The sequence below is a fragment of the Acomys russatus genome, chromosome 17 (genome assembly GCF_903995435.1).
Source record: "Acomys russatus chromosome 17, mAcoRus1.1, whole genome shotgun sequence".
Classification (NCBI taxonomy): Eukaryota; Metazoa; Chordata; class Mammalia; order Rodentia; family Muridae; genus Acomys; species Acomys russatus.
Genome location: NC_067153.1, coordinates 11,277,430 through 11,304,411, shown reverse-complemented (window position 1 = coordinate 11,304,411; position 26,982 = coordinate 11,277,430). Strand labels below are relative to the sequence as shown.

At 41.8% G+C, this 26,982-nt stretch overlaps 1 protein-coding gene across 8 annotated transcripts in view; it reads right to left on the bottom strand.

Annotated features, from left to right (window-relative positions):
• The window catches only part of Ptk2 (protein tyrosine kinase 2), a 172,316-nt gene extending 146,815 nt beyond the window's left edge, over nucleotides 1-25,501 (bottom strand). For 6 of the 8 annotated variants that reach the window (XM_051159546.1, XM_051159547.1, XM_051159548.1 and 3 more), the window contains exons 1-2: nucleotides 25,382-25,495; nucleotides 7,628-7,938 (exon numbers count right to left, since the gene is read on the bottom strand). In XM_051159546.1, the coding sequence (XP_051015503.1) occupies nucleotides 7,628-7,727 (100 nt within the window). In that variant the 5' untranslated portion in view covers nucleotides 7,728-7,938; nucleotides 25,382-25,495. Of the gene's footprint in view, nucleotides 1-7,627; nucleotides 7,939-25,381 lie in introns of all 8 variants that reach the window. The other 2 variants (XM_051159556.1, XM_051159553.1) reach the window with 2 other exon arrangements.
• Between the last annotated feature and the right edge of the window lie 1,481 nt (nucleotides 25,502-26,982).

Sequence of the window (26,982 nt, the reverse complement as noted above, 5' to 3'; positions counted from 1 at the left end):
GCGGTTCAAAACAGGGTTTGTGTGTGTAGCCTTGGCTGTCCTGGACTCGCTTTGCAGATCAGGCTGGCCTCAAACTCAGAGATCTGCCTGCCTCTGTCTTCCAAGTGCTGGGATTAAAGGCATATACAACCATGCCTGGCTCTCAAGGCAATCTCTTCATCTCTTAACTATATGTAACTCTCTGTAAAATCAAAAAGCAGATTACATACATACAACATACAATAGATGGGACATAATACACATTACATTCAAAAGGGAGGAAAGAGAGCATAATGAGGAAATACTGGTCCAAAACCCAGCAGGGCAAACTCCAGAATCCATGTCTCATGTCAAAGCTCTTTGGCTCTACTCCTTCCAAGCTTGCTGGCTGCAGCAGTCCTCTCTTGGGTTGTCTCCACACCCAGTCAGCAGCTCTCTTTGGCAGGTATCCTGCTACTCTAGCACCTCCAACATCTTGCACTCTGCAATGAAATCCAGGCTTCACCTGCACAACTTCCTGCAACTACTTCTTCTGGCCTCCATTCAAAGGATTCCCTTGACACACACCTGGCCTCAGAGGCTTTCCTTAGCTGTGGAGGAAGATTCGATAACTCCTTTTCTGTACTGACTCTAAAGCCAAACCATGTGACCAAAGCACCTTGCTGAAGCTGGCATCTGGGACCCTCCTTCAATTACATTGCTTCACCTACCTGTGGTCAATGTTTTTCTTTCCTTTAATTCCTTTTCACAAGTTGGAAGCTTCGCTGGGTCCTGCTCTAAGGTCTCCTCTTCCTTTAGTCTATTTAGCATTAGGTTTTTCTTTAAACTTTTTATCTCCCTAAGTACAGGACTATGTCCTAAATATTTTTTCTGGTGCTCCTTTTTTTCCCCACCTCAAACTGTACACTCAGTATATCTTTTTGCCCTCGTTTCTTTTCATTGTACATCTGCTTAAGAGTGATCGTTTTTAACTAATAAACACAGTCGATACTACTAGGCTGTATTGAAATCTCCCCTATCAATACCATTAGTCCAAAACTCATCAAGTTAGCCTCCTTCAGGAAAAAATAAAAATAAAATTGAGCAAGGGCAGAAAGCAGCCACATTCTTTACCAAAATATCACAAGAATGATCTTGTGACTAGCCAGTTGCTAATATGCTTCCCCTCTGAAACCTGAGGTAGGACTCTACAGGCCACATCATCCTCAGCATCACTGTCCTCCACGCTCCTACGAAGATGGCCCAGTAAGTACTGCTTAGCTCAACCACTTTTCTAGTACAAAGTTCTAATGTTCTTTCTAGCCCAAAGATTTCCTTATTCCCCCAAACATGATCAGGCCTGTATTTATCAGCAATACCCCACTTCTGATACCAACTTTATCCTTAATCACTGTTACATTGCTATGAAAAGACACCATGATCAAGTAACTTTCCAAAGAGAAAGCACATAATTAGAGGCTTGCTTACAGTTTCAGAGTTAGACTGTTAATATCATGTGGAGGAGCATAGTGGCGCATAGGCAGCCATGGTTCTAGAGAAGTAGCTGAGAGCTTTACATCCCGATCCACAGGCATCAGGCAGAAATAGAAAGACACTGGGCTTGGCATGTGCTACTGAAACTTCAAAGCACACTCCACCAACAGTGGCACACATACTCCAACAAGACCACATCTCCTCCTCCTTCCCAACTGTCCACCAGCTGGGAACCAAGCATTCAAAATATATGAGCCTATGGGGTGCAGTCTTATTCAACCACCACAGTTGGCTTAACACTCAAAACTTCAGCACTTGGGAGGCAGAGGCAGGCAGACTGCTGTGAGTTCAAGGCCAGCCTGATCTACAAGGTGAGTCCAGGACAACCAAGGCTACACAGAGAAACCCTGTCTTGAAAACAACAACAACAACAAAAACAAAACAAAACAAAAACCACTCAAAACTTAATATATATCAAAGTGGGGTATATACCTCACTGTTTCAGCATTAGCCTAGTACCTGCAAGACCTGGGCTCAATCTCCACCATCAAAAATATTGTTTACAACACCAAAATAGATCACATTGGTTTCTTTTTAATTCACATGATTGATCAATCAATCAATCTAAATTCATGGGTAAAAATTTTTAACAAAATTTAATATCTTTCTCACTATAAATAAAAAAGGCTCATGATACAAAAAACTAAAAGGAAACTGTTTCAATTAATAATTAATAATAAAAATAATTTAAAGTAAAGATAAAACTAGAGCTAACACATTTAACCCTGAACACTTTCTTCTTAAAATCAAAACAAAGACACTTTCTCCCATTACTTCCTTGTAGTCAAAACAAATACTGTTAATGAGCCAGGAAAATAACGTGGTGAAGACATGCTAATGCCCATGGCAATATATGGTGAAGGGCAGCTGCTGGTATGTTCACAACAGAAAAGGGGGGGAGGGAAGACGGGGACGGGACACCACACACGACACGACAACACAGTCTCCCTCATGAGACATCAGAAGCAACATCTATTTGCTTGCTCCACTGCAAAAGGACAGAGCCGTGTTCCCTACGGCTGTGGGACTCCTCCTCCTCTCATTCAGGTATTTTTAAGAAAAAAATAGATCAGAATTTATCTGCAACTTAGATTATTTCATCCCATGCCAGACAAGAGAGAATCATGATAAAAACCAGAGCCCTGGTTTCTTACAGCCACACTGCCATTCCATCAAGACTCTTTGTCATATATTCATTCTGTTGGGAGTTCCTTCCTCCACCTCCTGGGATTAGCCTCTCAGATGGGCCTACCTGACTGTCACCAGACCACAACTTGAATGTAACATTTAGCACCTTCTATCAATTCAGGGAGTAGAAATCTGTGCCTTTTACTCCTTAGCATCAGCCAAGTATTGACAAATACATCCAGCAAATGCTGAATGCTCACTAAATACTGGTAAAATGAATTAATGACTTCAAGGAAAAAACTTAAGAGTAGACACCATGATTCTTAACATACAAATATCAGACAAGATAAACAGTTCCATTATGGTTTTATCATCTTTCCATTTTGGCATGCAGAACGTGGTGATTAAGAACACTTACATTTGAGTCAGATCCCCACTATTTAGAACCTGGCTCTGCTTTCTGTGACCTAAGCAACCATTATTTAGACTTAGTGCCCCTATCTCAGAAACCTTTGTGAGAAACGAATGGAGCCACACACATGTGCCCGTGTGCATGTGCAAGCTCAGCTCACAAATTTATTTGGAAAATAAATTTTAACTGTTACAAGAAGCATAGCTCTCAAAAAAAAAATGCTACCCTTTGGCTGCAGAGATGGAGAGCTCAGTGGCTAAGAGCACTGCCTACTCTTTGTACTTCCTGTTCTTCCAGAGGACAAGGGTTCAATTCTCAGCACCCACATGGAGCTTCACAGCTGTCTGTAACTGCAGTCCAGATATAAGATCTCCTGGACTCTAGGACACCAGGCACAAATGTGCTGCAGACATAACTGCAGACAAAATGTTCATACACATAAAATGGGGGGGTGGGGGGAATAGCCTAATCATCTGAAGTAAAGCAGAAGAAAAGGATGGTAACTATTTCGTGAACTATCCAGCCGAGGAGCAAAGCCACACCACACATGCGCCCGCATCCATCAGCTATCCACTCCATGGCCGCCTACTAAACTAAGTTCTACATGCACACTGCTATTTCTAGGAGAAAACCATACACAAATACAGTGAAACTAGAATAGTCAATGTGATATTCTAAAAATTAGGTCTGTCCAAATACAATATAATATAAGCAAAGGAATACAGCTCTAGAATAACCTTTAAAATAAAACTTATTCTATACAGAATGCATTAACAACTATTAAAGTAATGCCCATTTGTGCCAAGTTACCAGGTAGAAAGTAAAAAAATCTGACCTTATCCCAGACAATGCTACCTTTAGTAAGGAAGACACAAATCAGACAAGATATGTCAGGGTACATGCTGGGCCAGGGCAGAAATGCAGGCTCCCGTGGGAATCCTGAAGAGGATCTGGTTAGGCTAAGAGATGACAGTTGTAAAGGGGGCATCAACATGTACAGAAGGTTTGGGAGGGCGTTCCCAATGTGCAAGGCACTGAAAAATTAAAGTGACCACACTGCTAATGAACAAGACAATAGCTCAAAAGTGAAGAAGGCAAGAGAGACAAGAGGAAGTGAGTCCTGTGGGGCACAGTAGAAATGTGGGGTTTAGCCAGGCAGTGGTGGTGCACGCCTTTAATCCCAGCACTTGGGAGGCAGAGGTAGACAGATCTCTGTGATGTTTGAGGCCAGCCTGGTCTACAAAGTGAGTCCAGGACAGTCAAGGCTACACAGAGAAACCCTATCTCGAATCCCCCCAAATAATAATAATAATAATAATAATAATAATAATAATAATAATAACAACAACAACAACAACAACAACAACAACAAAATGTGGGATTTTATCAAAATCTAATATGCCACTAACTTGCTGTAAGCAAGAAAATATCAGATTTCTGTTTTCACAAAATCTGAAGGATGAACAAGCATGTATGGACACAGTGAGACTAGACACTAACAGAGAGGTAAACTAACTGACCCAGGATATACAGTAGGTATATAATAATCAGAATAAAATGATGGATTTGTTGTACATGGAAAGGAAAGTCAAAGAGGCATTCTGGAACTATAGCACAAATAACTGCATGGGAGTCAAGTGTGTATTAAGACAGGGAAGATTTGGGACAGCAACTAGAGTCCTATCTCAGAAAGGTAACTGACACTTATGCATAACACAACTGTGCACACCAAGAAGCAGTTGTCATTGCAGTGTAAGAGAGAAGCAAAGGCATACTATATAGATGGGCAGATGGATGAACAGGTAAAATTTTAAGTTTTTATACAGAATAAGTATGAATTAGCTGGGCGTGGTGGTGCACGCCTTTAATCCCAGCACTTAGGAGGCAGAGGCAGGTGGATCACTGTGAGTTTGAGGCCAGCCTGGTCTACAAAGTGAGTCCAGGACTGCCAAAATAACATAAAGAAACCCTGTCTCAAAAAAACAAAACAAAACAAAAAACAAACAAACAAAAAGGGTATGACTTCAACCAAAGGTACATAAAATCTCTATTACTCGAAAAAAAGCCAGAAAACCTACTTTTTCCTAACACTCAAATCTCTTATGCCACTATAGCAATTACTATTGTGATGGGAAAATATACAACTAATAATCAGAACTCCACAAACAGGTTTCCCCCATCCAACACTTTGCAACCTAATGTTCTGAGAACATTTACACTCAGTATTCTTAATACATATTTATGCCTAGGAAATCATAATGTAAGTACATATCTCTCTTAAGTACGTTAAAAGATAATCTTGGGTGATTCCTCATACCAAACTCAGCAATACATTTATTAAAAGCCAAACCCCTGAATGTTAACAGTACCTTGAAGATGCACTTCAAAGTATACAAATATAGGTCTGTTCTACTATTTTTAGCCTGTCCTGGTAAGAATCTTATGTCTTTTTAAAACTGGGACACTGCTATGTGTTTTGAGGTTAATGTGACTGGTTGAATCAAATGCATGGTTTAGAATGTCTATTTGCAGGCAGAATTCGATATTCTTTAGATCTGAACCTTTTAACTTTATCTACACACTGTAACTGTTACACTTGAAATAACTAAGTCAGTTAATTCTTTGTTCTTATCAATGAAAACAGTATTAACAAGCATGGGGACAAGCCTCCTACCTTCTTGTCCTAATGCACGAAGGTAAAGCCAGCAGTCAGAGACGAGTTTAAAGACAGGTGCACTAGGCAGTCACTGCCCAGCTGAGAGGGCAAGGTAGTAACAAGCTCCTCCAACTTGAACACTAGAGCAAAACTATCCAACAGAGGAGGGAGCAGCTGGCTCTGGGGTAGAAATGGAGCCCACTCTGCCCCTTGATGTGTCCTAATTCCCATCCTCTGCTCTGAAAGCTCTGCTCCTTTAGTCTGTCATCCAACAAAGGTACATTTTAATCAAAATTCAGCTATTCGTATTTTCTCTAGTCTACAAACACTTGAAAAGCAAGTTGCTTTGATTTCTTTGTGATGAGCCAAAAACCACTATCAAGAAAGAAAGAAAGAAAGAAAGAAAGAAAGAAAGAAAGAAAGAAAGAAAGAGAAAAAAATAATATCTATTTTCTATCACTTTGAGTAGGAAATCCAGTTGCTAACTACTCAACACCCCATTGGTTTAGGTCTGCAGCCGGTCAACTAGCTAAAGTCTGTGAGTGAACCTGGAACACTTTACAGCACTCATATACTATGGGGGTAGCATTCTGTATACAACTTACAAATTCTTCAGTAACCTGAAACTCTGCCTCAGTTATGTTCATTTGCATTACACGGTTCTCACACCACAAAATTACAATTGTAAGAAGCCAATGTCTTTTAAACTTTGAGAACTTCAGCCAGGTGTGGTAGCGCACACTTTTAATCTCAACATTCTGAGAGGCAGAAGCAGGCAAATTACTGTGAGTTCAAGGGCAGCCTTGAATACAGGTGGATAGCTGTGACTCTGAGGCCAGCCTTGTATACAAAGTGAGTCCAGGACAGCCAAGGCTGTCTCTTGGCTGTCTCTTTAGGCAAAAAACTCATTTCTAACAAAGTTGCAAAAATTGACAACTTCAATTTAAATAGACAAAATCTTTACTCTGAGTACCTAGTAATAAAAATGACAGGTGCTTTATCCTAACAATCATAGTAAAACAGTTCAAATGTTGCAAGCTTTGGTGCAAAAGCCTAAAACAAGTAACAAAGACAACTCAAGCAATAAACACTCATCTTGAAAACAGCAGTGCGATGTAACACATCCTAGTCTAGAGGTAATAATATCTTTAACCTAAAATCTAAACTGATAAGCCTGCAGTTCATTCAGCAAAGCACAGCTCCTCCCCAAGTGTAGGTTCTTCCTTTTGAAACCCTTCCTAAATAGATTAGGAACTAAATACATTTCACTTAGCAACAATATTTTTATAAAATCCTTCATTAAGTATGTTAATGACTTATTCACCACTATGCTAAGCAAAACAACTTCTAGTTGAATTTGTCTGCCTTGAGTTATGCACTACTTTTACAGCTTCTTTAACTTAACAATGCTTTCTAAATGCTGTCTTGAATGCTGGAATGAAAATGTCATAGTTCATATTTACATTTCTACATGAATACAAGCTCTCACACTAAAATAGAAAATTCTTCACTCACAGTATTCTTGACCTATGGTAATAAACACAAAATAATAGAGCTTCAAGTAAAATATACAACGCATATAGACAATAAAGGAAATCCATTTATAAGCAACTAAGTCCAAATTACCCTTTTCTCTTCTGGTCCTTAGCTAAAACTAATCACTTTGTTCTTAAAAGCATCTATGGCACATAATAGATAATGGTGTCCTGAGTAAAAGGAAAAAGCAAAAGTACATGACTTATGCACAAGACAAGCACAGAAAAATTATTTAGATTACTTAAGCGAATTTCAATACAAACATTTCATTTTCTACATGCAAAGTCACCTAACTGGTTCTATGAACCAGCTGTTTCTTTCCCCAAGTACAAAAGCATGAACTGACATGAGCACACACTGAACAGATCTTTAAGTTGTTATACCTTTAGCCCAACACATTGGAAATGGACTACAGCCGCTTTTCTCCATACAGATGGCACCTGTAGGTCTCAGGGCCTCTCGTCCTGCCCGTTCCAACAACATACACCCAATCCTATCAAGATCAAGCCAGGAGTCCGCACACAAAGTCCCAGTTCATCGCTCCGACAGCATTTGCTTGGATCCAAAGCAAGACTAAGCTTCCCCTGTGCTCCTTTTCAGAGCCTGAAGCACGGTTTGAGAGGTGCTCCTTCTGTAACAGTTTCCAGCAGCTCCACGGTGGCCTCTCTGTTACTGAATCTTCTGCTTCCGCAATCTGAAACACAGACCGTACTGGCCAGATTAAGCCACTGAACAGAATAAAACCAGCTAGTCATGCGACCTCATGGGTCTGTGTTCCTAGATTCATTCAGGGAAAGGGAGAGGGGGAGGGAGGAAAGGGAGGAGAAAAGAAGTCCCAGAGCCAGCACCTTATGAATATGCTAATCTCGCCCTTCTGTTCACTTCATCTGGCTGACTCCTGTTTACAAAATGACAGTCGACTCTAAAATTCAGTAAGCTGCAAGCAAATCCAGTCTGACCCAGATCAACTGTCCAAAGATGGTTTCTAAACAATTCCTGTCTTCCAAATCATGCCTTTGGCACTTTACCAGACTAATTCTGGTCTTAGGCTAAAAATAACTAACTCGATGAAATAAATTTTGAAAAAATAATCACAATCAAAGTAAAAATTAAATGTGGAGAGGATGACCCATATGAGTCCAAATACTTCCGAGGTAAAATATTTTCGTTCATTGATACTTTCACAATACACATAGGTATATACACATAGACTACCAAGAAAACATAAACTAGAACTTAGGTAGCAAATTTGTTTTAAAATATGCTTAAAGAATATTGAGGGACCCAAGATACAAGACTTCTTTTTCTAGCTTCAGGTATGATTTCTTTTTCTAGCCTAAAGATGAGTACTATCTCACACTGAAGCAGGACACAAACTACTCTCAAAATGTGCATTAGCAACTTATTTTTTAAATGCAAAATTTACTTTTTCCATTCAAATTGAGAACATCAAGGTCATGACAAAAATCAAACTATCTGAACACATTCCACATAAGCATCAGGATAGCAGGTATGGTGTTAGTACCCTGTCCTTTGAGCATATGCAGTACATGCTGAAGCTCCACGGTTTTAGTTTGCCTAATATGTGGGTCACACAATCTCTCAAACAGCCTAATTCAAGTGCTTCCCTTACTGTGTAAAGGATTAAGGATTTTACTATTAGTCTATTAACTTCTGAAAACAGGAAGTGACCAAATACTTAGAATAAGAGTATGTTTGTGCCCAGTGATGTCCTGGACAGTCTCCTTCAGTCCCAGAGCCACCTGTGGTAACGCCTTTGACTTCAGGCTCCACTCAGACTCTAACAGCTGCCAGAACTCCAGTGGCCACTCCTGAGACACCCTGAAAACACATTATTCCCAGGCATGAACTATGACCCTAGGCAACAATAAGAAGAAAGGGCTACAGAAAAACATTGCAAGGAGACTGAAAGGACCGAAGAAGCTAGCAAAAGAGCCATCCAACCCAAAGGAATATACTAGGCAGTATCCATTCAGTACAGAAAACGCAGAGTCACCGAGGACTATTTGCCACTGTGGAAGTAAGCATACCAAGCAAGGCTGCCATCGGCCTCACCACATAAGCATGGTATGGAGATTAACCTGAGCCATCACCAACAGCTGCACAAGTCCTCCAAGCCAAGGGTGAGACTACTGACTCTCAGAAACCCCTACCATCACCACAAGCTACTCCTACTGCCAGACTACACTCTACACCCACTGAAACCTAAGTGTTCAAGACACTCTCTGAGCCAGAGCAGTGCTACTGCATGGCCTCCACCGTGAGGGCACAGATACAGGAAGAGACCTACATGCTCAGCTGTGATCCAAGGACTCTGAACCATCCATACAATCCAGGAACCATTTTAAGCACTACTTATTAAATGCCCCAGGACTTCCAGAGCAGAATAAAGAGTGATCCAAGCTAGGGATGAGAGGGCTGGAGCTAAGGCTCTGACAAAACCAGTGGAGGAAAGAAGTGCAACCCTGAGAAAAGGTAATAGGGGTGGCAGCCATCTTCCAGTAACTTCCCAAAATGACAAACAGGAAGGGAAAGAGGAGGAGCACTCGCTATATGTTCTCCAGGCCTTTTAGGAAGCATGGAGTTGATCTTTGGCCACATACATGCTAATCTACAAAAAAGGGTGATACTGTAGACATCAAGGGAATGGGCACTGTTCAAAAAGGAATGCTCCGTGTAAGTGTTACCACAGCAAAACTGAAGAGTCTACAATGTCACCCAGCATGCTGTGGGCATCATTGTGAACAAGCAGGTTAAAGGCAAGATTCTCGCCAAGAGCATCAACGTGCGCATTGAGCACATCAAGCGCTCTAAGAGCAGGGACAGCTTCCTGAAGTGCGTGAAGGAGAAGGACCAGAAGAAGGAGGAAGCCAAAGAGAAGGGCACGTGGGTTCAGCTGAAGGGCTAGCCTGCACCACCCAGAGAAGCTCACTGTGTGAGGACTAATGGGAAGGAGCCTGAGCCGCTGGAGCCCATTCCATACAAATTCATGGCCAATGTACAAAAAGAAATAAAGAGCCTGGATTGTAAAGCGCGTTTCTTAAAAAGAAAATCAAAAGAGAAGAAGAGTAAGAAGAAAGGGCTGGATGGACCCAGTTTCTGGTTTTAATCCATGGATGGAGCTCTCTCCGCACCCTTTCACTAATTTAGTTTATTCACTGTCCAAATATTCGCACTTCTTAATGTCTAACTCCCCTCACCCCGCGCGCGCAACACACCCACACACCCACACACACACACCCACACACCCACCCCCGGGTCCTTCGTGCTAAGAGAGCAGCAGCCTCAGCAGCAGCCGCGGCAGCGGTTTATTCTTTCTTTTTTCCCCAGAGTTCCAAAGTAGCCTTCTTATAGGCAGCGTAACAGGTATCCTCGTCCCAGGTGAAATCCCTCAAGCGGTGATCACACACAGGAGGAAAAGTTTCGAGGAAGGGAGGGGCGCGTTCTCATGGCAGTAAACATGACTAGCTAACCAAGATAAACACAGACATGGAAGCTGCTAGAAACAGGACATGAAACAGCAAGACAGGCAGGCAGCCCAATCGGGCCTGGTTCCTACAGGTAACAGATCTGGGACTGTCCTGGACTCACTTTGTACACCAGGCTGACCTCGAACTCACAGCAATCCGCCTGCCTCTGACTCCCGAGTGCTGGGATTAAAGGCGTGCACCACCACGCCCAGCTTAAATATGTAAGCTCTTAAGGGGTGAAAAAGTAAAGTATGAAAAGTAGAGTATGAAAGATGACTAATTTCTATAGTCAGAGCAGATGACTACAGGTATGCCTAGTACTCACTGGAATTGATGTACTAATTAAAAAAACAAAACAAAATTGAGAAACCACTGGCCCAACAAGGTGCCATGGAGTCATATGATAGCTGGAACGAGGGAGGAGAAGGTACACTATCAGCAGTCAAAAGGACTACCTTAAGTTTTTCTAAAAACTGTAGTTATAGCCAAACATAGTGCTGCAAACCTTCAGTCCCAATACTGAGGAGGCAGAGTAAGAAGGATCTATGAGTGGAAGGCCAGCCTGGTCTACATAAGAAGAAACCTATAGTTATAATCAAAATAATAGCTCTTAGTCTATGATACAATCCCAGACAGGTAACTGCTTCCTCATTTTGATGATTCAGAGGGGTCAAGCATTTTAAAAGAACAGATATAGACAATAAAGAAACGTAACTGGAATCATTAAGAAGTCCTCTGTTCTCTATCCTGTGAAATACACAGGGTCAGCACTCACTAAAAATTCTGTGCCTGTTCCAATTAAATGATAGTATTAGCATAATTAAATGCAACTCTGAAAAATCCTACTTCACAAGTAAATCCATTAGATTAAAATTTACAAGAAAGATAGTGCTATTTGAAGAAATCCAAAATCCTCATCCCTAGTCACTCTTACCTTCCTGCTTCACAGTAATCGGTCAGAAACCCTGATTACTAATTTCACAACAGTCAGTCACTTCTCATTGCCTACTATGAGTTGTTTCTCATGTCCTGGGGATTCAGTCTGTGTCACCGTGCACAGTTTGTCACTCCATTTTTCAGAGGCTTTAGAGATTAAAACTCACCTAAGGACTTGGAGCTAGAAAATGATGGAAGCGGAGTTTCAATTTAAGATTCTGGTCCAGGCTCCTGCAGGACTATAACTACAGCCTCCAGCCTGCTTCCTCAGGTGCTATCCTAAGCCTGTGGACATTGCTCCCCCTGCCTACACCCTCATCTCACATTTATCTATCACTCAGTTTCCTTAGTACCAACCACAGCACGGACTTTCCCACAGCTCTCTGGCCACCTCAGCACCTCTATGCTGCCTGTCCCTCCACGTGGAATGACTCTGCCTCAGTTATTACAGGCATCCCTTCCCTGCCATGTCTTGCTCAAATGTCGCCTATTCAGTGTGTCTTGTCCTGAGCACTGTATCTGAAACCAGAGTCTACATACTTTTCTATTTCATTTCCCCACGTGATTCACTGATGCACCCTTTTCTGCTCCACTGCCCCTCTACAAGCAGGTTCTGTGACAGGAGGCAAAGGTGTCACTTCTAGCACAACCTCCAGCATCTTACCAGGTAACAGCTACCACGGAGGTGTAAAAGCCATGCTCCACCCATCATCCATTTGCCTCCAAGCAGTAAGAAGATGACAGAGGGAACTTGTGGGTTTTTTTCCTCAAGGCCACAGAAAAGATATGGTATAAGTAATATATAGTAATGTTATGTTCTGTCTCCATCCTGGACACCATGTAACCTCCAGGTCCCATTGGTCAGAGGCTGATGAACAGTTACAGAATGAATATGAAAAAGAAAAAGCGACAGAGAGCCTAAAAAAAATCTACAGACTGTCTATATCCCAGTTATACAATAAATCACAGGTGCAGTGCTCTGAAACTTCTCCTTAGCTTCCACTGCAGAAGAAGTACCAACTGCAAAATCAGACTGAAAAAAGATTAGGCTGGTAAGCAATGCTATGAACAAGATCAGTATATAGAAAGATAACTCTAGTATCCTCCAAACGCTGTGCACAATCTGTTCAACCTGGCCTGTAAGTCACTGGGAATGAATTATATTTTTAAAAGATTTATTATTTTTAATAATGTGCATGGTGTGTGTGCATGTTTTCACAGACTCCAGAAGAAGATGTCAGATGCCCTAGAGGTGGAGTTATGGACACTGGTGAGCCACCTGATGTGGGTGCTGGTAACTGAACTCAGGTCCCCTGCAAATGGGACCTCTGCACTTGGGAGGCAGAGGCAGGTGAATCTCTGTAAATTGAAGGCCAGCCTGGTCTACAAAATGAATCCAGAGTCGGGCGACGTGGCGCACGCCTTTAATCCCAGCACTCGGGAGGCAGAGGCAGGTGGATCGTTGTGAGTTCGAGGCCAGCCTGGTCTACAAAGAGAGTCTAGGACAGCCAAGGCTACACAGAGAGACCCTGTCTTGAAAAACCAAAACAAACAAACAAACAAACAAACAAAATGAGTCCAGGACAGCCAAGATAATGTGGAGAAACCCCGTCTCAAAACACCAAAAACAAACAAACAAAAAAAGACACTGTCACAGATCTTATAATGCTGCAGTTCTTTACCTGTTAGTCTTACCAAAAACACATCAGAACACTTTTGGGAACAATAAAAGATTAAAAACAACAACAACAACAAAAACCTCTTATGTCAGCTGACTGGATAAACATTTAGGAAAAACAGCATTCATACTCATACATTCCTAAGGCTCTGACCTATGTCTGCAGGAAGAATTTAAACACAACACTTCCTATCAGCACCCAGTATTTATATGACAACTTTCCAGGACACGCAATCATATTAAGCTTACATCTGTTAATATTACTAGTTATCAATTCTCTCACTGTTGCATTGCTTCCACTTAAAAAAAAATAATTTTCTTAGAAAATTAGTCTATCAACAAAAATTATGGTCTGACAGACATTAAGGTTCTATTAATGGAAATAAAGGATATAATGCCTTCTGAAAGCAAAGCCACCTAGAACAACAAGCTCCCAAAAGTGCTGGTAAGACCACTGTTCACCTCCCTGCCAGGTTAGTAACAACTGCTGTCCCTCCCTTCTATCACACTGCAGGAAGCTGGGGAAGGCACTGAATTTGTGACAACTACCTGTGAGACAAAGAAAGAATCATCACCAACAGGAACCTCCATTTCAGTGTTTGTAAAACAAAGACACTGCTAATACCCATCCTCTACCCAACATTGACTACCTGCCAGCTAACCAAGCCACTAAAGTGAATACCAAGTTACCACCTGCTGTGTGCTGACCTTGCTCAGAACACTTTTAAAATGTGTGCTCACCTGGTTTTCACTAACAATCCAAGAAGACAAAAACTATCGCCCCATTACCACCACTCCAGCCCCAGTTTCAGATGAAGAAACCAAAGCACAGAGAAGTTAGTGAAAGTACAGCCACATCGAGGCACTGTGGCCTCAATCTGTGCTCTTCTCCAATTGGCAACAATGCTTGTGGTAGTTTTCTCAATTAATAATTCCAACTACACAAATGCTATTGCGAACTCTGTAAAACACTAACAAGTGAAGAGAGAAACGGGGCAGCTCACCTACTACTAAACTACTAATCAGCAGCCTAATAAACACCAAGCCCTCAGAAAGCTGGCAGATACACAGAAGCCATCACCTGTAATATCACCCACTCCCAGAAACTACTAGGGTTCCAGAAAAGAGGCTGGAAATAGGCTCTGTTCCCAGGCTTCATTTCGTCTACAAAGGACAAGTGAATAACAATGAAGACCAAAGGGACAAGACAGAAGAGAACAAGCACAGGCTGAGCCTACCCTTTAAGAGTATCTGGCACTTAATAATGGCTAGTGTTACTTCAAGTGTGCAAAGAACTAAGCAAGAACTAGAGAGCACAAAAAAACTAGGATAGAAGTTCATAGCTCACAAAAAGCAGCAACATGAATCAGGGTGCTCACAGCCCTGGAATGTGGGCAACAGAGACACCCCCACCAACTGGTGCCCAAGGTGTGGGACTTGATCTTTGGGAAAGCTAAGAAAGTTTTTCTTTAAATAGAAGCAGAAGGTAAGAATTTGGTACTCTCACCCAAGGAGTCGTGACCGTAAGTGGGAGTAAGATAGAATGGTTCTTCTCAGTCCTCTGAAGCAAAGTGTTTTATGCAAATAGAGGTGTTTAAGATCCATAAGAGCAAAATACTCAGCAGAAGCTCCATAACTTTGTACAAGTGACTGTAAAATTCAATCCTTGATTTCCTAAAGAAGGAACCATTGATGTTAGAAACTGGAAACATAGGAGCTAAGGTAATAAAGGCCCAGGGAAGGGGGGGGAGGGCGGGGGGATAAAACCCATGTCAATTATTTGCATGATAAACCAGAGTAATGTATTGCCTGGACCCTCTCAGGAGGATCATAAAAAGAAAATTTAAAATTCCTCTGCCAGATTCACCCTGTCAGGTCTTGGTAAGGTGGACCAAATAAACCCTGGGGCCTCTCAGGAAGGGGCTCTGAGCCCTCTGGCTGTGCTGCACAAATCGGCAGCCCTTTGCTTCATGGCCCTTTCCACTACCTTACTAAGGCCTTTTCCACCGCCCTCTCCCATCCACCCTTCAATCTTAGCAATCCTGAAAACCCCAAACCCAGCCCCCTAAATGAGCACCAGGACTCAAACTCCCCAAAGCTTAGTTTTTTGTTTTCCCTCACTGAGGTATCGACCCAATGTACACTGATCAATGGCCCCTTCATGGGGGAAATATTAAAAAGGACCAGGTACTAGTACAGAAACAACTGTAACTAAGACACATAGACTATGCCAGTTAGTCCTTGAACTCTATTTCTGTAATTCATAAAAGAGAAAAACTTAATTCGGTTACATGATCTCAAAGATAAAAATACTACTATGAAAATTATTGTGGGGAGCAGGGGGTGCGCTTCGGACAGGACTGCCCTATCCTAATATAATTTCTCAAGGGCATTATTATACTTGACTGTGTTTTCTTTATTCCTTCCCATCCTGATACTGACCAGCTAAAGATGAATTTGGTAGACAGGCTGAAGAAACTGGGGATAGGAAGAGTGGTCAACACCATGATCACCAAGAGAATGGAAAAAGCCAAGAGGCAGAAATGAGTCTTCAAAAGCCAGACTCTGCTGTTTAAACTTGCCATGAATTTTGAAGATTGCAAATCTTATAAAAATAGTCATAGGTTGGAACCAGGCGTGGTGGTGCACGCCTTTAATCCCAGCACTCGGGAGGCAGAGCCAGGCGGATCGCTGTGACTTCGAGGCCAGCCTGGTCTACAAAGCGAGTCCAGGCCAGCCAAAGCTAACACAGAGAGACCATGTCTGGGGAAAAGAATAGTCATAGGGTGAAATCTGACCCCATTCTGTGAGGTCAGTGTACCCACCGGAGAGCTGCCCCTAATAAACATGAATGCTAACTTTTAATTTTTCTTGAATTACCCCGTTTCATCGGTAGAGAATACCTATCAGTTACAGATACAGAAACTCTGAATCACTGTCCTAAAAAACCCCCAATGAGGGTCAGTAAGATGGCTGAGCAGGGTAAAGGCACTTGTCACAAAGCCTGATGACCTGAGATCAATCTCAAGACCCACCTATTAGGAGAGACCTGATTCCAACAAGTTGTCTTCTGATCCTCCACACACAAGCCACAGCATGGGCTAAGAATTATGGACAAGGACTGCCAGAGGGGTAGAGGGGGCATGCAGTGCAAAAGGTTCAAAAATTGATGGTAGTGACTGTCATTTTAAAAATTAAACTGTTTTGTGATTATATTTAAATTTAAAAGTGCTAAACTCAGAACTGGGGCTGTATGTAAGTGATTGAGAACACACTTAACACATGTGAAGTTCTGTGTCTAAAATCCAGCACTAACAAAGAAGAAAAACAAAAAAGCCCTAGTGCTGGGGAGACAGTTCAAACGGTAGAGTACTCAGGGAGGCAGAGGCAGTCAGATCTCTGCGAGTTCAATGCCAGCCTGGTCTACAAAGCAAGTTCAGCACAACCAACACTACACAGAGAAACCCTGTCTCAGGAGAAAAAAAATTACAAATCTAAGAATGTTTTATTCTAATTTTCTTTGAAATACAAGAAAATATAGTCAAGCATGGAAACATGTCATTAAACTCATCAAGAAGGTCGCCCAACCTTCCATGATGATGAGTCTTAAAATACCAGGATTTATCGAGTATATTCTATCAAGTCTCTGTTACAATGCTGGTGAGGTTCTGAGAACATCTGCCCCAGGCCTATTCCTAATTTCTGCATGTAAACTTCACTTCTAAAGTCAGCCCTTTCTTAGCCAGGTGGATGGCACACTCCTTTAATCCCAGCATTTGAGAGGCAGAGGCAGGTGGATCTCTAAGTTCCAGGACAGCCAAGCCTACACAGAGAAATCCTGGGGTGGGGGGGGGGGGGGGGGGGGGGGGCGTGCAGGGGGACGTTAAAAAACAAAAAGAAGCCGGTGATGGTGGCACAAGCCTTTAATCCCAGCATTTGGGAAGCAGAGGCAGGTGGATCTCTGTGAGTTTGAGGCCAGCCTGGTCTACAAAGCAAGTCCAGGACAGTCCAGGCTACACAGAGAAACCCTGTCTCAAAAAACCAAAATAACAACAACAAAAATCTTCCTCATTACCCACACCCTCTTCTCTAAGAAGATGTTTACTTTTCTACTGGCTTTGATAATGACTTGCATTGCCCCTTTAAACCAAATACTGATAAAAGATCTTCCTTGGGCAAAAAAAAAAAAAAAAAATTGCCTTTATTTAACAATTATCTCTTCAAAAGTTTGTAATGCTTAATTTGGACCAGTTTTTTTTTTTATTAAAAAAAATTTTTTTTTCATATATATTGACCATGGTTTATATCTCCCCCAACTCCTCTCAGATCCATCTCATGTCTGGAGCCTTGATGAATAAAGTAGGAAAGAAGGAGAAAGCCTAATGAGTTGAATACCAGTATTTCTTGTCCTTTGCTTCTTCACCTGCCCAAGTTAACTCCTACATGGCTACAAGCTGCACCTGTGGCCATGTCTTCCCAACATGATGGCCAGTGCCCTCAAACCATGAAGAAGAAGAAGGAAAAAAAAAAAAAGACTGACCTTTGGGAGCTATATGTCTCCGGTTCTTAGAACCTACAGTCACAAACCTCCAAAGGGACTGTGCTGGTTTTTAAAAATTCTTTCTTATAGAACTGCATATAAATACTGGAAAAACCCTTTTTTTTAAAAATTATTTGATGATACCGAAAACTAACCCAAAGCAGGCCAAACTTTCATAATCTCCTCTTGAAACTTTTCATAGCCTCTGGCATCTGCCATGATTCTGCACTCTGTTGCCTCGGCATCTTGCCCTGCTCTGAATTCAGGAACTGCAGGTTAAGCATCTGATGGTGTAGAGCACAAGCTGCTACAAATTTAAGGAAAAAAGTAAAAACAAATAGCATCTATCTAAACCTATATTTTTAATATATTGCATTTTATTTACTTAGTGTATGTGTGTGCATATTTGCACGTGTCACTGCACATGTGTGCAGTTAGAACTTACAGGTGTTGGTAATTTCCTTCCATCATGTAGGTTCTAGGCATTGAACTCAAGTCCTCCAGTTTGGGCCATCTCATTCGCCCTTAACTACTTTCTTATACAACCAGGATCATTTAGTAATGATGCCACTGGGCCCTCCTCCATTAATTAATAATCAAAACAATCCCCCACAGACTTGCTACTGGCCAATCTGATCAAGGTAATTTGTCAATCAAGGCTTTCCCCTCAGATGGCTCTAAGATGTGTCAGGTACACAATTAAAGCTGAATATGATGTTGTTTTCTGAAAAAGTCCAGGCTGATCCTCCCAACTCAGCATCCTTAGTGTTGAGACTATAATGCATACCACCACACCCAGACATTTTTTCCTCTTTTTAAAGCCTTGCTTCTTGGGAAAAACAGCTCCATGATTTCTGTCAAACACAAGTTCTGAGGAGCAACACACTGAAGACACAAGCTCCTCCTTCACCCTAAGAACCACCTTTTTCTTTTACATAACTTATGCATATGAGTGGTCTGTCTACATAATTGGATTCCATTATAGGTGGTTGTGAACTACTACGTTATTGCTGGGAATTTAACTCAGGACCTCTGGAAGAGCAGCCAGCACTCTTAACCACTGAGCCATCTCTTCAGTCTCATGGATCAGTCTTAATAAACAGAATCACCGCTGGGCATGGTGGCACACACCTAGAGGCAGGTGGATCACTGCGAGTTCAAGGCCAGCCTGGTCTACAAAGTGAGTCCAGGACAGCCAAGGCTACACAGAGAAACACTGTCTCGAAAAACCAAAAATAAGTAAATGAACAAAATAAGATAAATAAACAGAATCACCATCATTCAGTGGTGTTTCTTGACTTGCAGACCCACCCATTCTGTTGTCTGGTATCAACAGCTTAACTGCACAGCACTGCTAAGTTGGTTCCACTGTAGGGCTGTACTAAAATCTGCTCATTTACCAAGTGATGGGCATTTGGACTGTTCCCACTGATTAGGAATGAAGCTGCTACAAATACTCCTGTGGAGGGTTTTGTGTGGACATATGTTCCTTGGGGAAACACTCAGGAAGAGGAATGGTAGATCATATAATATATTATGTCCAACTTTGTAAGAAACAAGCAAGCCATTTTCCAAAACAGTCTCCCATAGCAAAGCTGAGAGTTTTATTTGCTCCACACCTTTGTCAATTGACAGTATCACCCTGTTTGTTTTCAAACATAGCCAGACTTCACTGAAGTTGTAATCTGCCTCTTCTAATAACTACTAATGTGACACACCCTCTTCTGCATTTACTATAATCCATATGAAATGGGTGAACTATCCATTTAATCTTTTGAATTTTTATTGTCCTACGTTCTAAACTTTTTATCTTACTACTATCCTGCACATGTGTGTGCCTGCCACCTGGTGAGGTCAGAGAACAACCTTGTGAGGTTATTTCTTCCCTCTACCTTTACATGGCTCTACAGATCAAACTGGGATCATTAGATTAGCAAATGCCTATATCTACTGAACCACCTCACCACCTCCAACCATGTTTTTAATAGATTATCAACAAAGAAATGTTGAAGCTTGGCAGTGGTAGCACATGTCTCTAATCCCAGCACTTGGGGGGCAAGAGGCAGGCGGATCTCTTGAGTTCCAGGCCAGCCTGGCCTATGAGCGAGTTCCAGTACAGCCAGAGATACACAGGGAAATCCTGTCTCAAAAGAAAAAGAGGAAGAAGGAAGGCAGGCAGGCAGGCAGGCAAAAAGAAAGAACTGCTGAAAGTTTATGGGCTTCGTTAGAACTGGACAATAAACTGGGCAGTGGTGGTGCTCATCTTTACTTGCTGTACTTTGGAGGCACAAGCAAGTGGTTCTCTGAGTTTGAGGCCAGCCTGGTCTAAAGAGTTCTCCAAGACAGCCAGGGCTACGTTGTCTTGAAAAAGATAGATTGGGGGGGGGGGGGGGCGGCAAGAATTGAGCAATAAAGTGCCATTTGGATAACATGCTCTAATATGCTCTATGTTCAAGTTTTAGGACTACAATAAATAATTTGGCATCCATGTGTAATAATGTAAACCTAATTCCATGTAATATGATTTAAAGTTCTCAATATAATTTGTACAATCCAGTAAAAGGACCAGTAGACAAGACTTTTAAGTCACTGAAACCTAACAAGTCACTTCTACAAGCCCAGGCTTTTCCTTCCATTACTTTCTCCACTAGGACCAACCAACCCCTCTTGAGGAGAGCCTGTTCCAGAAAGGTTCCCTAGAAAAGAATCCTCACAGTATTATGTGCTCAGCTTACCTGGCCTCTCCCTGTACAGGAAGGCCTCCAGAGTTCCTTCCTCTCAGAGAATGGGGGATCCAGAAAAGGGTAGCCTGGGAAGGGGGTTATCTGGCTATAATCACTAGGAAGCTTCATTGCTTACAAAAATGGAGAGGACCCTTAGCTAGATCAAAGTCAATGGGGAATGTAGGTTGTAGCAATTTTAAGTTCAAGAAAATAAGAAAGCAGAACTTGAACAAGAAAGGAAATAGAAGTGTACTGCATAAATTCACTCCACAATGAACAAATGTTTTCATAGTCACAAACATCGAAAAGCAAAGTGTGGGTCCAATCAAAAATTATTATAGAACCAAATAGACAGGGCTGGGGAGAGATGGAGTGGAACTGTCTTCTGGGCACAGCACAGCCACTGCAGTACTCAAGAGAGCAGCCGTGCTCACCACTACCACCACTACCACCACCCCAAGAAGATGCTCACAAGATGAGACCTATTAATATTCCCTCATAGAAGGACCAGGAAAGATCATGGGTCAACTCTGACTTGAAAGTCTACTGACTATACCCTCCTGAACACACCCCAGCTGTTTATGGAAAGGGCAAGGGGAGGAGAGCTACAGGAGGCTGACTGAAGTGGGGACTCCAGGGATACAGATTTCCTAAACTGTCACCCATGTTGGGGTAGGTCTTTTTGGTGATGCAAATGTCTTTCAGTAACCCATGCTCCTGTAAGAACACAAATTATTTCACTGTTCATCAAACTAGATTTGAATTAAATCTTTTCTTTGGTCTGTCAGAGTACTATCTGTTATCAACTGATGTTTTTTGTGAATCTCAGAAATGTCACACACGAAGAAATAAATTACAGATTAAAACTTCCCACCTGCCCTGACACTAACACATGGATGATAAGCACAGAAATCCTGTTATGAAGCAGGGACTGAATTGCTGAAAGCAACAAGTAAAACAAAGAGCTGATTCTGGGAGTCCCTGGAAGCACTTGATAGGCAGAATAGAAGCCTGCTATCTCTGGGCATTTCAACTCTATCTAACTTCTGACCCATGTACATACACCACTTGAAAGAAGGATTTATTATTACAACAAACTGAAAAAAATCCATTGCAGAAGTGTTTAGCAAAAGCATTTCAAATAGCATATAACTGATTTCCTAGAACCAAACCACACTCTCCTTTTCCACTTATTTTAAACTTTAAAAAATATGTATTATTTTATGTGATGGGGGTGTTCTGCCTGCATGTGTACTATATGCATGCAGTAGCCACAGAGGCCAGAAGAAAGCATCAGAGGTGAAGTGGAGTTAGGAATGGTTGTAAGCCACCATGAGAGCACTAGGAATCAAGCCTGGGTCCTCTGTAAAAAGTAGTTGGTGCACTTAACCTCTGAGCTACCTCTCCAGCCCCTCCTTCCCTATTTTTAAGTCTCTTGGGAATTAAAGGATTGGGAACACAGACTGCTGCCCACTTTAAGTGACCAAGTGACACAGAATAGAGGATTATGTTCAAAGATATCTAGAATCCACACACAATCAGCTCTATCATGTGCCAGCTACTCATTCTTAGGAAAGCAGCCTCTTCAACCTGATCTTCCTCACACAGAGGCCAAAATACCACACACCTTATATTTGGGCTACGTGCACAACACCTAGTAGATACATAGAATAACTACATATCTAAGTAACGGGTATGTCCAGAAAGTCTCTTTCATATGCAATTCTACCCCTTTTCTCCTACCCATACACAATCTACTAACAAATCGTACTGTCTTGACATCCTTGATTGCTAATGCCTTAGCCCATGTTACCTCTGCTACACACCTGATTCCCTTCATAATATTTCAGTGAATGTATCTTGTCATGAGCTCTGACTCAGACTTCCTCAACAAGAATGGCCACCTCCACCAAACACTGCACATTCTGTCTCTACTGCTGTTCACTCAACTACAAGGTTCTTTCTCCCATAGACCTACTTGGCTAATAAATACATTCATCTCTGCCACATCTGGTTCATATCTCACTTAGCAGCAAGGCTTATTGTGGCCATCCCATGTAAACCTCAAACCCTAACTATGAACTATTGCATGACTTCCTCCACTGTACTTCTCACTTTCCAAGAAATAACATGGGGTACTTCTTAGTTTCACAACTGATCAGCTACTTTACCACTCTCTTCAGGACACTCCTGTTTTGTTTCTCGATGTCTCTACTTAAAACAATTAGAACCATGGCTGGAACTTAATATGAACACAGCAAACATTTCCTGAGCTTAGTCAATTCTTATTGTCCCTACAATCAACCTGTCTAAAAAGAGCCCAATCTACACCTCAAAGAACATTCAATGCATTCTTCTATAGTCTATATGGGCTGCTGAGAGCTACCTAGACAAAAAGCTTCCTACGTTAAAGATGGGCATATACAGGCTGGAGAGATGGCTCAGCGGTTAAGAGCACTGTCTGCTCTTCCAGAGGTCCTGAGTTCAATTCCCAGCAACCACATGGTGGCTCACAACCATCTATAATGAGATCTGGTGCCTTCTTCTGGCCTGGCATACAGACAGGTACAATACTGTATACATAATAAACAAATCTTTAAATTAAAAAAAAAAAAAGATGGGCACAGTCTAACTTAATTCTCCCCAACTAAAGCTGGGCGGTGGCGGTGCACGCCTTTAATCCCAGCACTCAGGAGGCAGAGGCAGGTGGATCCCTGTGAGTTCAAGACCATCCTGGTCTACAATGCGAGTCCAGGACAGCCAAGGCTACACAGAGAAACCCTGTCTCAAAAAAACAAAACAAAACAAAAAATCTCACCAACTACAACTGAGCCCATCAATACAGGACCAACGCCTCCATGTTACAAAGTCTCTCCTTTCCTAGGCCACAAACCTCTTGCTATGCTCACATCTGCAACTCCTGACAATACCTGGTGACAACAACATGCCCCACTTCAAAGAAATGTCTGTACCTAAAAACTACCTTATCTATCCTATCCCTGCCATAAACATAGCAGCAACTCAACAAACACTGAAATAAGAAAACCAACTAGGCAGGCATGGTGGCACACACCTGTAAATGCCAGCACTCGGGAGGCAGAGGCAGGCCGATCTCTGTGAGTTTGAGGCCAGCCTGGTCTACAAAGCTAGCCCAGGATAGCTAAGGCTACACAGAGAAACCCTATTCCGAAAAAACAAACAAACAAACAAACAAAAAAGAACACCAATTAATAGAAAAGTAAAATGATTCATATAAAATCCCACAGTCAGTAGTAGTTAACACCAAAGCTTGACCTCAAACCTGTATGATTCTAAAACTGTGACTTTCTCCTTAGCCACAGGCATACCAACTGATACCCCATCACTTAAAACCTCACATGATGTCGGGTGTGGTAGAACACGCCTTTAATCCCAGCGCGGAGGCAGAGGAGGCAGAGGGCAGAGGCATCACTGTGAGTTCAAGGCCAGCCTGGCCTACAAAGGGAGTCCAGGATAGCCAAGGCTACACAGAGAAACCCTGTCTCAAAAAAACAAAAAAGAAAAAAAGAAAACCTCACATAACAAACCAACATACCTCAACCTCTTCAACCCTTACACCACAGGTCAACAAAGCCCAACTTTTAAAACCTTTGTATGACATCAAAATACACAACCTCCAAAGGCCTTAGTGGCTTTGTGTTTAAAATGTAGACTAATGAGTTCTACTCCTCTAAAGACTTCTAACAACACAGAAATAAAAACATGTATAACTGTAATAATAAGGAAGATTCACAAAAGATGAGACTCCTACAAAGACTTAGCTACTAAGAAAGGCATTAGGCTGGTAAGATTGCTCAACAGATTAAAGTGCTTACTGCACACACATAATGACCCAAGTTCAATTTCTGGAACACATAGTGGAAGGAGAGAAAGAAGTCATACATATACATATACGCACACACACACACACACACAAATAAGTACATGTAATAAATAATGAAAGACTCATAGCACAGCTCATCAAAGTTCTATTCCTGTCTCATGAACCTTTGTTTAGATTCCAGCACCCATGTTAAAAATATGAGCATAACCACACAAAACATTATATATCACTTATGTGGTCTGGTCCAATCTGAAGTTTTAGGCATCCACTTAGGGGTTCAAGATATATTCCCCTAAGGTAAATAAGAAGCTACCATAAATAACATATGATGCCAAAATCTGAAGCCAGCATTCATGAGATTAAAACACCAGTGAAGAATACTCTTCTAAAACAACAAAGAATGTGAATCCAGTACCAAAACTTATAACTTGGAAACTGTTAACCTCTGTTGAGTTTATGTAAATGTGAAACAGAGAACAGCAAATCTTTTTGTTTCTTTGTGTGTTTGTTTGTTAAGACAGGGTTTCTCTGTGTAACCTTGGCTGTCCTGGACTCACTTTGTAGACCAGGCTGGCCTCGAGCTCACAGAGATCCACCTGCCTCTGCTTCCCGAGTGCTGGGACTCAGCAGATCTTTTTTTAAAGTGGCTGTAGGTATTCAATAAGTAACTATAACTCAGAGTGTTTACAATATCCAGAGCATTTTCCAAGCACTATTCTAGGAATAGCCAACATCATAACACTAATGTTAAACACATATAAAGAAGCAACACATAACTTGTAAGTCTTCCCTGGCCCTACAGATCAGTTATGTTCTGCTGTCGCTGTTGTATGTCAGAGACTGTGGACAAGGCAAAGAAAAAAACCAAAAAGCAACACCAAGACACAAACAAGAAAAATCTACTCACAGCTCAGAAGGCAGCAGTGACTTTAAGAAGAAATCAAATAGCTGTTATAAAAAATACTCCTAGTATGTTTTCTCTTTCATTGTAGTCCAGAGATCTGGAAGAGACAGAATGCATGCATACATAAAAATCTTTATTTTATTGCCACTTATTCATTTATTTAACAGAGCTAGGAATGCTGGGTAAGTGCTCTAACACCCATTTTACTCCTCTTACAAAGTCCTTCCATGCTCACTCTCTTACAGTTCTTTCTCTTCATGTCTACCATGTAAGCTGCTAGACAATGAATGAATTTAAAGACAAACACATGAAAACTATCTATAAACCAGTACCCAGGAAAAAGGATGCATCGAGTAACTGAAAATTACCAGACAATCAACAAGCAGAAACCTGCTGAAAAGATGGCAAAGTCAAAATAAGCAACAACACACAAACCTATTTGTTTCCACTAAAACTATGCTAGAGATATAAAAATCAAAATTCAAAAATCAAATACATGTGTGAGAACTAAAAGGAACGAAAACTCGGAAGACCTGAAAAGGCTTCTAAGCTAGATATCAAAACAAATAGGAATACTGAGGGGAAGAGCAATATCTGGACAGGAAACAGACAAATTTAAAATAGGAAGCAAAGCCAATGACTTAGCAGACCAAAGGCCAGCCAATGAAAAGCTGAGATACCAAAACCTTTTCCACAGCCAAGTGAGGAACACTAAGTGAGGGCTCAAAGCAGCAGCACTGCGTGCAGTGGCCTTGGGTGTGAAGATGCCATGCTGTGGTGAGAGCCCCAGCAGCCTGCCTCCATGTAGTCCCCTCTCCTCACCTGAGAGCAGACCAAGAGCCACTCTGGTAAAAGCAGAGCACCTGTCACACACAGGGAGGATCAGTCACTGACTCCAGCTCCCCACAACATAATAGACTCAACCCCCAGCATCTGGCATCCATATCTTTTTCCTGCAGGAAACTGTTAGACTAATAGGAAAGACTAAAGACACCAACACAGGATTCCCTGGCAAAGGCCTGTATAGAATATTCAGATGCAAAACTCAAAGGTCCACATAAAGACATAAGGTTTTCTCACGTTCTAGGAAATAAAGACATGAGAGAAAGGCCTCTAACCAGAAGATAGAGACAAACACAAGCAAGGGAGACTAGAATGGGGGGAGGCAACTTGGAGGAAACAGAAAAGACGTAAACTTTCTATAACCTAGAGGTAGGACTCTACCATCATGAAACAAAGATATAGAATCGCCGGGTGCTGGTGATGCATACCTTTAATCCCAGCACTCGGGAGGCAGAGGCAAGTGGATCTCCATAAATGCGAGGCCAGCCTGGACTGCAGAGCAAGTTCCAGGACAGCCAGAGCTGTTATACAGAGAAACCGTGTCTCGAAAAGCCAGAAAAAAAATCTTTGCATGAGGCTCTCCACCATCCATACTAAGATTCTAGCTTGCATGATCTTTGTACACATGCAGGAACAACCACTTAATTATGTGTGCGAACAGTGTGGTCATGTCCAGCAAATACTGTTTTGCTGCAAGTGTCCACAAGCTTTGGCCTGCCCCTTAAAGGCTATCTGCTCCAGTAGATGGTCCTACACCCATG